General features: G+C 37.4%; 1 protein-coding gene across 1 annotated transcript in view; it reads right to left on the bottom strand.

Moving 5' to 3' along the window:
• Positions 1 to 12,970, bottom strand: part of LOC104462985 (ELKS/Rab6-interacting/CAST family member 1) — a gene marked incomplete at its 5' end in the record, with an annotated part of 96,807 nt that overhangs the window by 50,979 nt on the left and 32,858 nt on the right. Inside the window, one exon of the mRNA XM_010075151.1 lies at positions 12,814 to 12,954. Within this exon, the coding sequence (XP_010073453.1) occupies positions 12,814 to 12,954 (141 nt within the window). The remainder of the gene's footprint in view (positions 1 to 12,813; positions 12,955 to 12,970) is intronic.

Raw genomic sequence — 12,970 nt, 5'->3', positions numbered from 1 at the left:
CAGACCCAGACTGTGCTGAAACTTGTCCTCATGTATGTTTTTATATTTCGATAGTTACTAACCCAGAGGCCTTATCCACTCACCAGCTTTATGTATTTTACTAGGATAAGGATACAGCTCATCGCTACTATATTTTGCAGCACTGCACCAGAGGAACACTACACCATTTGTTTGGTGCACAATTTGTACACCATTTTGTATGAACATGATTATTCCATTAAAAGTGCTCTGTACAAATACAGTTTAACTCCCTTCCTATATAGGAATAGGTGCACAGACAGGAATCCTTGTACCTGTGCAGACCGGCAGTACAGTAGAAGTAGCACAGCAGAAATACACCTGGTAGTAGGAGGTTAAGAGCTTTGAAAAACAAATCTATAGCCTTCAGGAAACTCATGATGAAATATGTTGGGGTGTTACTCTGCAACATACTCTGCTTTGGAAGGAGGGCGTTGGTGGGTGTTCCTGAAATTCCTTATTGGGATTGCCAGCCTGCAGGAAATCTGAAATATTTTATTTAATTTCATTTCCTTTTCAACTATACCTAAATTTCAAACAAAAACTCCATCTTTCTCTCCCAAATACTGTTTTGCAGGAACTGAGAATCTGTTTTTGGGGGGCATCTATAAATCTGCTGGGGGGCATTTACTTTCTCTTAAGAGACACTATGTATAGAGTTAAGTCTGGTTCTCACCAGACATAGAGCCCAAATTCTTCTGTACTTGATTTAGGTATGTTTCCAACATCTAAAATTGTTTATTTTAACAAATACTCCTCCAGTCTCTTTAAAGTCATCCAAAATACACAATCAGATAATCAAGAAACTTTTTTTAAAAAAACAAAGCTAGGCTGTTAGCCTGGATTACTAAACTCTCTAATTCAAAATAAATTGTAAGACCTAATGCAATTCCGCTGTCGGGACAGTCCTGATTTATATTACTTTGTGCTAATAAAAGCATCTCCACAACAACCCAAGAGACACTACTGAGAAGAGGAAATCAATTTTCTTTTTTAGAAAATTAACCAACAAGTCAGCGTGTCTGGTTCTTATAGAACGAAAGGGTTATGTACATGACATAAATTATTAGTTAAGACACATAACACATGTTATTTGTATATAATGCACATAAGTATGGATACTTTCACCTAACACAAAGAGAACGTTATGTGATATGGTGTAAACTGGAGACCACTTCCTGAGTTGTGAATTACTGACTGAGTGACTTTGGTCCACTTTGTGGATTATGTACAAAATATGTGTTACATGACCATATCTAAAATCCTACTGGATTCATTTATTGTATAGGAGAGAAAACCAATGCATTTAGAGGTTTCCCACAAACTCACATCAAGATCTGGAACAGATGAAATTGGCTACCTTCCCAATGCAACATTGTGCAAAATAATTCAGCAGTATTTTTTTTTTTTAACCAAAAAGAAAGTTAAACACAAACAATGAATTTCTATATTCACAGCAAAAATAACACATACAACTTCCACCGCCCACCAAAGGTGTACAAAAATTCCAAAATAAGGCAGTAATTTAATTTTTGAAACAGAATGGACATGGAAATTGACAAATGCACTAAGACAGTTCCTGCTGTACTAAGAAACTATAAGTGTATTTCCATAGGTTCAACTTTCAGCTCTGCCCGAGACAGTATTCCTAAATCTGCAACCTCTTATTTAGTTACAAATACAAAAATGTCAATAAAATAAATTGAAAAAGCAGCTTGCTCAGGGTGAAGGGAACATTGCACTTTCTCCTCTGACAAATGAGAAATAAGAAAAACTATGTATACACAGGCCATTGACTTTACCTGATTATAGGCTATTTTAAACCTTTTAACTGAGACTATTGTCCCTGTCATTAGCTCTCCACGTCTGTTCCAGTGTTGAGTCAAACAGGTGAATTTAAGCTACTTTCAAGAGCACAATCAAGTTTGCATGTTTGATTCTACATTGATCTGCATAAGAAACATAGTCAGATTTTATCTAGACAGCAGCACCTTCTTAAATAATGCTTGTATTAGCAAAGCTAATCAGATCAGTATTAATCTTTGCCAGTGTGAATTCAATTTCAAATTTTAAGTGGTTGAGGACCGAGAATAGTTTAAGCTTACTACTCTGGATATGCTCTTAAAGTTTTTAAGAGTGACTATAAACTAAGAGGTAGTTTAACAGTTTTCTGCTTTTCTGCTCTTAGCCATCATTTCCCATCTGGAATGTGGTAAGTGATGGGGTGAGTGCTTCAGGTACCTAAAAATAAAAGAAAGAGTGATTGTTCCTCTAATAAATATACTATAAATTCTATTGCATCCACAGAAAATCAGCTGACAAAGCCAACTTCTACAACTAAAACAAAGATGACCAATGTTTCACAGAAATAACCACTATTTACAGATGGAAAGAAGACGACAAAACACATTTAAAAGAATTTTCTAAGTTGATATTTCTCATGCCAAAAAAGTCTTTACTAAGACGAAAGGTGATCTTACACAGCTTAAAGTGTGCCAGAGGCAGGAAGAAAACAATAGCACAGATCTAATTTAAAAGTTCTAAAATCTAAGTAAAAATTCCAAACATTATGACTAAGATTCCAAATCAATATTCCTAAAAGATTAACTAAATCAAACAGCAAGTAATTCACAGCAAACACTTTCTACTTTTACCTATGAATTAGACAGCAAATTCAGTTTAACATTTCACAAACAAATGTTGCCAAGAACTTTTGGCCACAAAGTGGAAGTTCCCAAGAATCTGAAATCCTATTTTAATCCAACCTTCTACCTCCAAGAGTGCCTCGCATCTCCTAAAAATGCACACACAAATACAAAAATATATTATGACTACTTACTGCAAAAGACAAACACACATAACCATTTTCTTTAATTTTCCTATTGTGAAGGCAGCAAATCAAGAGATTAAAACATGTGCACTACCTTCTATCACGTCTTTATTAGTTTCAACGAATCTAAAAATTTGAAAAACAATGAAACTTGCACAAACACACATAACCATTTTCTTTAATTTTCCTATTGTGAAGGCAGCAAATCAAGAGATTAAAACGTGCACTACCTTCTATCATGTCTTTATTAGTTTCAACAAATCTAAAAATTTGAAAAACAACGAAACTTGCTCTTCCTTTAGCTCCAACACTCTAAGTACCACATGCTGTAACAGATATCATAAAGGCAATACTGGAAACCAGAGGCTCCGAGAAATCTCTGATGTACTTATGTACGAGAAAAACTTGATTCAGTCACTGATTTGTTCGTTATCTTATTATTGACAAAAGCTTGTAAATGGTTAGTCTCTGTTAATGTGACTGTAAATTTTTGACAGTGAATAAGCAAGTATTTGGCTGGAAACATTTAAGAAATAATGTTGAAAGTCTAAATAAAAGAAAGGTGCCTCCAGAAAAACCATTACTGAAAAAAATTATCTCTTCAGAAACATATGGGTTCCCCTAGAGATTATTAAACATTAATACTTTGCTCTCATTGGAATTTACACAAACAGAAAACACGTACAAAGACAGGCGGGAAATGCCCTGATGACGGCTGCCTTTGTGGATGTACTTCAGCCCCCTTACCCATGCCTCCTCCAAACCTGGCTTTACTCACCTGACCACAGGCTAGTATTTTACAGAAACAGAGCTTCATTCAATGTGCAGAAGGGAATTACTCTAGTAATGAGCAGATATTCAGTATTTTTTTTTATATTTGGTGTATGGCTCTATGCCTTATTTACTCTAAATTACACAAACAACACTAGAAAAAAAACAATTCCCAATTTTCTTTCTATCATGCTAATCACTACTGTAGGCTATTTCTTGGCAAACAGTAACTAACTTCTCAACACCACCAGTGGGAAATGAGGATGCATTATTATACTTGTGCAGGTGAAAAACTGAGATGCAAAAATATCCTGCCTTATTCTCTTCATGCTATCCTACTATTGAAAAAAATAATTTATCATCTAATTTCTCTACATGATTATCATCTTCCTTATATAGCTTTGGCTCATTCTTTCAGTATTTTTCATATAATACTGAAGAATGTAAGAGTCTGGCAGACAATAAATTAGTTATAAAATACTATAACAACTACCTCACAATGAAAAATCAGAAAGACCACACAATGTTGCATTGGCCACTTCCTGGCTTTTGGATATTTAATTTTTCAAAATGAATATTATTTTAACAAGGTTTTTGTGAGGGTAGAGTAGGTAAGTTTAATTTTTTAGGTATAAGAAAATCAGGGAGAAAAACCCTCCAACTTTCCACTGCATGAGATGATGCTGACATTGTGATGAGACATCAACAGGACTGCAACTTTAAAAGCCACCTCACAGTCTCTTGTACCTTATCCTCTATGTTGGCTGTATCGTATTGGGGAATAAAACACACAGTTTGTTCCCATATTTTGTATATTCTGACTTCAGAGTAATGGGGAGTCTCAGAAATTTTGCATGCTACTGAAGATGTAGTAGAGAATAATTTCTCCTGGGCACATATTCTCCTGCCTATTCGCACCAAGTACAAACTTTCTGTACTGTATCTCATTTCCCCAATCTTCTATAAACATTATTTAGCCAGGCTCAAATTCCACTCCTCTTATCCAGACAGATTCCACTAATCTACCAGGTCTTCTCATCCTTTTCCTACCACTTTTTTTCAGGTTTGGGGTTTTTTTTTGCACAGTTGGTTCTACCCAGCAGCACCTGTAGTCCCATGTCTTCTGCCCATATGGAACCCCCTCCTCATGCCATGTCTTCCCCTAGTCCAAGGTTCAGAACAATTTTCCTGGTAATCCTACCTACTTACTCCCTCAGCAAAATCCAATCTTGTTTTTCTCCTCCCAGTGCCTAACTTTCAGTTCCAGCTTCCAATCCTAACAGATTATTTCGCCTGATCTGTTCTGCACACCAAGCTGCTGGCTCTTGCTTATGCTGTATTTATATAAAGGAGCTGCTTGGAACCAGCATGGTATTTGGTGAAGAGTCTCCTTAGCTGTATTGGGTTTGTGTGGCAAGGCTTTGGTAGTGGGGGGCGGTTCACGGGTGTCTTCTGTGAGAAGATGCCAGAAGCTTTCCCCATGTCTGATAGACCCAGTGCCAGCCGGCTCCAAGAGGAACCCCCCACTGGCCAAGGCTGAGCTCATCAGCAACAGTGGTAGTGCCTCTGCGATAACAGTTGAGAAAGGGAAAAACTGCTGCCCAACAGCAGCCAGAAGAGAGGAGTGAGAATATGTGAGAGAAACAGCCCTGCAGACACCAAGGTCAGTGCAGAAGAAGGAGGAGGAGGTGCTTTAGGTGTCAGAGCAGAGATTCCCCTGCAGCCTGTGGGGCAGACCATAGCAAGGCAGCTGTGCCCCTGCAGCCATGGAGGGTAACGGTGGAGCAGAGATACACCTGCAGCCTGAGGAGGACCCCAAAACAGAGCAAGTAGATGTGCCTGAAAGAGGCTGTGACCCCGTGGGGAGAGAAGCCCAGGCTGGACCAGGTTTGCTGGCAGGAGCTGTGACCCCATGGGGGACCCACACTGGAACAGTCTGTTCCTGAAGGACTGCACCGTGTGGAAAGGAGACATGGAAAAGACCCACACTGGAGCAGGTAGCGAAGAACTGCAGTCTGTCGGAAGGAATCACGATGGAGAAGTTCATGGAGGACTGTCTCTCATGAGAGGAATGCCACACTGGAGTAGGGGAAGAGTGTAAGAAGTCCTCCCCTGGACAAGGAAGGAGCATCAGGAACAACGTGTGATGAACTGTCTGCAACCCCCCCATTCCCCATCCCCCTCTACCACTGGGGTGGAGGAGGTAGAGAAAACAGGAGGGAAGTTGAGCCCAGGAAGAAGAGAAGGGTGGGGGGAAGGTGTTTTAAGATTCATCTCTCATTATCCTACTTTCATCTGATTGGTAATCAAGTTCTCCAAGTTGACTCTGTTTTGCCTGCGATGGTAACTGCTGAGTGATCTCTCTGTCCTTATCCTAACCCATAAGCCTTTTGTTGTATTTTCTCTCCCCTGTCCAGCTGAGGAAAGGAAATGATAGAGCACCTTGGTGAGCACTATGCATCCAGCTGAGGTCAACCCACCACATTAGCATTGCTGCTGTCTGCTCAGATGACCAGACCTACAAGAGGCCTTGGGAATGGAAACAACGGGAAGGTCTTGTCCCTCTCCAGGACGGGGCATAACCACTGCAGGTAGAATCTTTGGGCAGTTTCACTGCTAAATCTCTCTACTGAGCATGTACAAATACACAATGCATTTAACCTTTAGTCAATTTAGATAGATTTGAACACGGGCATCAAAATTACCTGTTACAAGGACCAAATCTTTCAATAAAAATTACTAGAGTTAAAAAACAATTAAAACCGACATATTTCTATATTTTGTTCTTGAAAACAGTGAGCTGTTATGGCTGGGCGTTTCTTTCAAAAAGACACAAAGCCAAACAAAATCTCAGACCTAACCAAATGCAAGAAACTTCACCTAAAGATTTAAGAGGTTTTGCAAAACCATAAATAATTGATAAAAGGCTCTATTTAATAGGATGCATTAAACAAGTTTAGTAACAGACTGTACCAGTGTAATCTACAGGTTAGGAGGCTGGCAAATTATTCTGAAGTGGAGGAATGCATCAATTTATCAGAAAAGTCTTGAGTCTGCTTTTCATACCTGAAAACACAGTATCTTTGGAGAAAAAACACTCTCTGTCACACAATACTAAACAATGAAATCCTTCAAATGCCATAACCACTAATCTTATATCCTTTAAGAATATAATGGTATTTTTTTCTAATCTTTGTGCACCAAATGCCTTAGAATACTTATTAATGACTGTTTTTACATATAGAAACTAACTCAAAATGCAGCATAGGAGTTTTTACGCCCTAGTTGACTATTCACTGCTATTTCTTATAGTCCTAACAAAATACTTTTCCCTATTGCACAAACAACTCTTTTCCCAAATCTAGTCCCATAAATACATTGTATTATCTGCTCTAATAATTTCTAATACGGGATGTCACAAAAACTGAACTACTAAAAGCACCAGAAATTCTTTGACCTTCAGACAATGATTGTCAGGATAGACAGCTACATTTACCCTGAACATTGTCAGGAGTAACACAGATATCAGCGTCCTGCATTTACCCTGAACATTGTCAGGAGTAACACAGATATCAGCCTCCTGAAAGTTTTGTAACACGATTTTTTAATGCACACAGTCACAAAGGAAATCTCTGATGAAAACCACCTTGGATTATGTGATTTACAGTGTCAAGATATTATTGTACAAATACTCCTTGAAAGGAGTACTCTTTGACATCAAACAGAAGGCTGGTAACAGGATCCAAAATTAAACTGATATAGTACCAGTGTGCTTTATGGTTACATGAGTTTTTAAGCCATCTTTTACTTGCTGTAACTTAATTATTACTTCTAATGCGCTGCTTGCCGTACATGGTGTTACAGAATACTTTCACAAAAGAAGCTTGATTTGTATGGAAATTCTACATTCTTGCTCTGAAAATGCATGGGCAGTGGAGATGAAAGAAAAGCTACAGGACACTTCAAGCAACTGCAGCAAAGGGAAACAAGAACATTGGCACAATATTAAGCTGTCCAAACAAAAATTAAGTTAGACCAATGCAGCCAAAAAGTAAAAGCATCTTAGGAGGCTTTCCTGAGAGTGACTGGTCAGACATACCATAGCATTTTCTTTGTATTTATACTATCCATACCCACTACTAAAGTAATTCACCAATATACTCGGTGTTGGTCCAAATATAAAAGCACAGGTGAACACACATGCAACACAGAAAATTAAATGGGGTTGGCAATAGCCTCTCAGTTTTCCAGGGAACTTACTAGCTTGGATGGATGGCTCAATAAAACTTCAGGGTGCTAAAGAGAGAAAGAAGATATGAAAAGATGGGGAAAACTGGCGATAGGAACAGTGTGAGACAGAAAAACAAAAAATGCAACAAGAAAAGAATTTAAAATAATAGCTGCAACATTAATTTACTAACATGACAAAATCTTAATTTGTGGGTTTAGCATGTATTACTAACCAGCTTTTGAAACATAAGAAACATGGAGCACCGCCCTCGTGCAAGTTCTGAACTTGATCTTGATTTCTCAGTTTAATAGTTTTCTCCAGTCCTTAAATACTTAATATAGTTCTGTGTTTGGGTTTACAGATGACAGTTTTACAGGCTGAGCAGGACTTGAATTTCTAGTGCTTCACCTGTATCAATTACAAGACAGCTAAATGGTTTAGAAAACTAACTGAATAACTGACACTAGCTGAACACAATTGCCGGGTTTTTACTCTTATTTTTCCAAGACACTCTGATTTCCCTGGCAGCCTTTTTCTTTCTAGGTTGCTGCGCTGGATACAACATTTATCGTCCTTTCTTTGAAAAAACAAATCATGAGCTGAGAACAAAAAATAGTATTTCTATCTCATCTACCAACGTTATCAGTAATATTTTCAGTTGAGGCAGGAAACCCATGTTCACAAAAATAAAAAACACTACAGCCTGTATTAATCGAGCTAAATCTTGGGAAACATAAAATTTGGGTAAATGCTTTATGCAGTCATTTTTTCCTGTCTTCTGAAAGATTATTATCCTCCTGAACTTGAAGGAAGAACACCATAGCAGAAAAAAAACATCCTCTGAGTAAGCCTGTTGAATCTAGAGGTATTTTCCTGGCAGGGAATCACTGCTAACATTCTCTGATGTTCCTAGAACTGCACCAAGGGGAAGTTTGTTAACATATGGTTTTGGACTCTTCTTTTCTCTAACCTTGATCCTTTTCAAATAAGGAAAATATCTATAGGGAGAAAAGCTATGCACTGGAAATTAAGACAGACAAAAATACACTCATCTTCTCTGGAACAAATTCTAATATTAGTTGGCCTCTGCCAGATTAGAAAAACAAAATGAAACAAAGCACATTGGCTTGGAAGGACGAGACAGAAAAAGTTAGGAAAAGAGTATCCTGAAGAAAAACAACTAGAAGAAAGTTTTTTTCACTATAAAATTATTACATTAAAACAGAAGTTTGAAAAAAAGAGTTTCCTAAGGAAAACAACCCCAAAACACACAGCATAAAAACACTTCACGGAAAAACAGGGAGAGAACCCCCGGTGTGTGATTTCCCTCTAATGATTCCATCTCAGCAAAAAAGGAGACTATTTAAGGCAGGACACCAGGCCATGTAAACTCAGCAGGACTTTATGGCTTGCTTTCAGCATGCACAATCTCCCATAGCATCTCCAGCTGGCAGCAGGCTGACAATTGAGCACAGAAGCAATGGCAGTAGAATAATTAGAATATTAAGCACTTAGATTTTCATAACGATAGTATCATTATTAAAAAACCCAATCTGGAATACGAATAACACTGAAGTTTTATTTGCTAAGACGGGGATCAATATAAAATAGGCATTAGTAAGAAGAGGGATAGTAACAATGAGAAGTGGACACCTAGAGTCAGACACTAGAGACTGATTACATGGAAAAATAAATAATATCACCAACTTGTCAGCACCCCTGCACTCACACATTTCAGTTTAGTGTTAAGTTAAATACCTTTTACAGAAAAAGCGTAAGCTTGCACTGTTCATGATTTCTCAAAGGCCCACTGTTTAGAGACTAGCAAGAGTTTTTTCCAAGGACTGCCCAAATCTTTTTTATCTATTGGCTTAACAGCAGTACAATTCAGTCTCTTCTGTCAGCTTCTTAACTTCTAAGGCTAATAGATTTAATTTAAAGTACTCAAACAGTTCAGTGGAAATAAGAGGCAAGGGAAATAAGGTTGATGTTAGACACATCTCCATTCAAACTGTAAGGGAAACAACCTAAAACAAAAAGCTTTTTGCCATTTGCTGTTCTACACAAGAGAGTCCTTTCTGCATGTCTTATGCAAAACAGCACTAAGATAATGTAAAAAAACCCAACATAATTAACCCCTACTTTGGTTTTAAAGTGAATGTAGCCATTAGTTCAATTGTGACAGTTATGTGCAATGGTTAACAATGCAGATGTGTAAAATTGAGTTTTCTTAGAAGCTTTGAATTGGAGCTGTATTATTGATCATAATTGTTTCAAGGATGACAAGGAACTAATCCACCTTGAAAAAGTCAAACTGCCTGGATAAATATCTGCAATGCATTTAAAGAGAGAAAGCCTTTTAAAAATAAATTTTTCAACTTTTTTGCAAGCATCAAAAAACATTGGCAAATTAAAAACAGCTGGCAAAAGGCTATTAAAGAAATATCTAAACTTTCTCATAAGTAAGAGTAAAACATATTCAAGTGGTTGCTATTATCTTCCTGAGTAACTAAGAGTAGCCATGACTTGGTTCTAGAAAACAAGGAGGATCAGTGGTAGAAGTGGGCTCTTTTGTACAGCTTGAAGAAAGTAAATGCAGTTAATTACATGAAAGCATACCTGGATCCTAGAGCTTCAATATACCTTTATAAAAAGCCATTGTGGACTGACTTCTTATCACCAAAGAAATCCTTCCATTGAATTTGAATTTTCCCTTGAATAAAAAGAATGCAGTAGCCCAACATGACACAGTATTTAGAAAAGCAACAAGGTATCGATGATTTTGTCTCAGTAGACTTGAGACAGTACTTTAGGGGCTCTGCACAGGAAACAATTGTCCAAATACCCTAGTAAGCAACAACGCCTGAAGCAGAGGAGCAGATATCCAGAGTATTATGGAAGGGATTTATACTGCACATAGGTAGTTGTAGGCTATGAATTTTCTTTGCTTGTAGAACTGAAACCATCCTGACTGAATAAGGTTAGGTAGCGTATTTGGATGGGAAGATGTGAATCTATTTGTGTCTACATTACAATGAATTTATACTCATTATTTTTCTCAGAACCAAATTAAGAATGTAGTTATTTGTCCCACAGCTGTTCCATACAGTTAATAGTGCGCTTTACATTTGAGCTATTTTCCAATTTTAACCCTCAGAAAAACGATCACTGGAGAGTAATTCATCCTCTTAATTATTTCCTGGAAAAAAAAAAGAGATTAGATTATAAAAATATATGGTCTTATGAATGGGCTCCGTGTCCTTATGTAATGTTCCTGGATACCAGCTATTAAGCCCAATCCTCTCTAAAACGGAATGAGAAGAGGTAGGCCCAAAGGAGTTACAACAGAGCTGTCATCACAGTACAAATTAGCTGCATGTTCATCTTCTAGCTAGTAGCGCTTTACAAGATTTTGGTTGACCTCCACACCCACTTATACTGCTGATGTACCCACTGCTTATAGCGAGGAAAAAGATCTCAGGGGAAGTAGTGAAAAGCAGTGCATTTACAAATGCTAAATATACAGACACATTCCCTAAATAATTGAATGTCCACAGCTGCTTTTTCATAACCTAACTATTTGTTATGTGCTGCCCCAGTTAGTAATTTTTTTTTTTAAAGTAATTGTAACAACATTTCCCCACTGCAGCTGTATACCGACATACTATCCTCCAATTGCTACAACAATCTCTGGCAAATCTTAGGTACACTATATTCTGCAACTCATTATCAGTAACACACTGACAAATGGTGAAACTGCAATTCATGACAGAGAATTCAAATGAAAAGACTTCCGAAATACTTCAGGACTCCTGAAATACTCACCCACTGTACTATACACTGAAAATAGCCTCTGAGATCAATTAAATGCGCACAACTATTTATTCTTGTTGTTGTGCTTCCTTGACGCTGAATAACAGAAATGTTTATTTTGTGTAAGAGAATTAAAAAGAAGGGCAAACATGAACCTAGATATGCTTATATGGAGTTTCACTTACACAAATTCTCAGGTGCATTAACACCCACCTTGGACCCACAGAACAGAAATCCTAAACAGGTCTTAACTGATGACTTAAAAATTGATCTCATGTTCATTAGAGAAACTAGGATAGAGTTCCAAACTACAGCATGGGCACTCCTCCTTTCCCTGTGTAGATGTAATGAAACAGCCAGAACTCCACAATCCAAGACTTAAATTCCTTTAAAAAATTGTGTTGCCTTTTGTCTTGTTCTAATTTTATAAATAGAAGTGTTATCACTATTTTGGTTAGTGTTTTTTGTGTTGCTTCATCACCTGCTCTTTTAAAATCAGAAGGTTAAAATCAAATCAATGTTTCTTTAACTCACAGCTAAAACAGAGAATGTCTGCAATGCAAACATAACCCAAAGATTCTGTTCAAACAAACTAGCTTGCTTGTAATAGAGTATTATTCTTCTGAACAGCAAACTCCTACCAACGTATCAGCTGTGACTGGCAATGAGATTAAAACAACAGATCACACACTTCACTAGCGATATAGTCTTTTCATTTGCTTTTATGCATTCTTACAGGTCAGGCCAATCATGCATCTGCATTTATCGCATTAACACCTACCAGCATTGCTAATCGATATGTGAAATGTTTAGATGTTAAATTTTTAGCCATTACACCAAATTAATGGCACAATTGCTGCAATGAACCATACTGAAGAAGACTAAGTCTTTAACTCCTTGTACATGTCAAAAAAACCCAGTCAACAGCACTGTTATTGCATGTAAATCAAGTCCAAAATTAGCACCAGTGTCTGAAAGTTACTTTCTGGTGGGCTTAGCTTGTAATACAGTTTGCACGGACAAAAGTTCACAGTTCTTGCTAAAAAGCAATTCACAGAAATCAAACTTAAGATGCAAAGTTTTCTGTGTAGACGTAGTTGATTTGTCTAACACTGAATGTTTACACCACATATATAATTATGAAGATTACCTTCTTCAATTGAGTTTCCATCTTCAAACATTCCTCCTTTTTCTGTTCCAATGCAATTTCCAGTGTCTTGAGTCTTGAATCTTTCTTCAGTCCTGATGAAGCTAAGGATGAAGCATGTTCCTTCAGATCCAATAAGGATGACTGAAATAAAAGATGT

The sequence above is a fragment of the Pterocles gutturalis genome, unplaced genomic scaffold (assembly GCF_000699245.1).
Source record: "Pterocles gutturalis isolate BGI_N339 unplaced genomic scaffold, ASM69924v1 scaffold9852, whole genome shotgun sequence".
NCBI classification, from domain to species: Eukaryota; Metazoa; Chordata; class Aves; order Pterocliformes; family Pteroclidae; genus Pterocles; species Pterocles gutturalis.
This window is presented reverse-complemented; position numbering and strand designations above follow the sequence as displayed.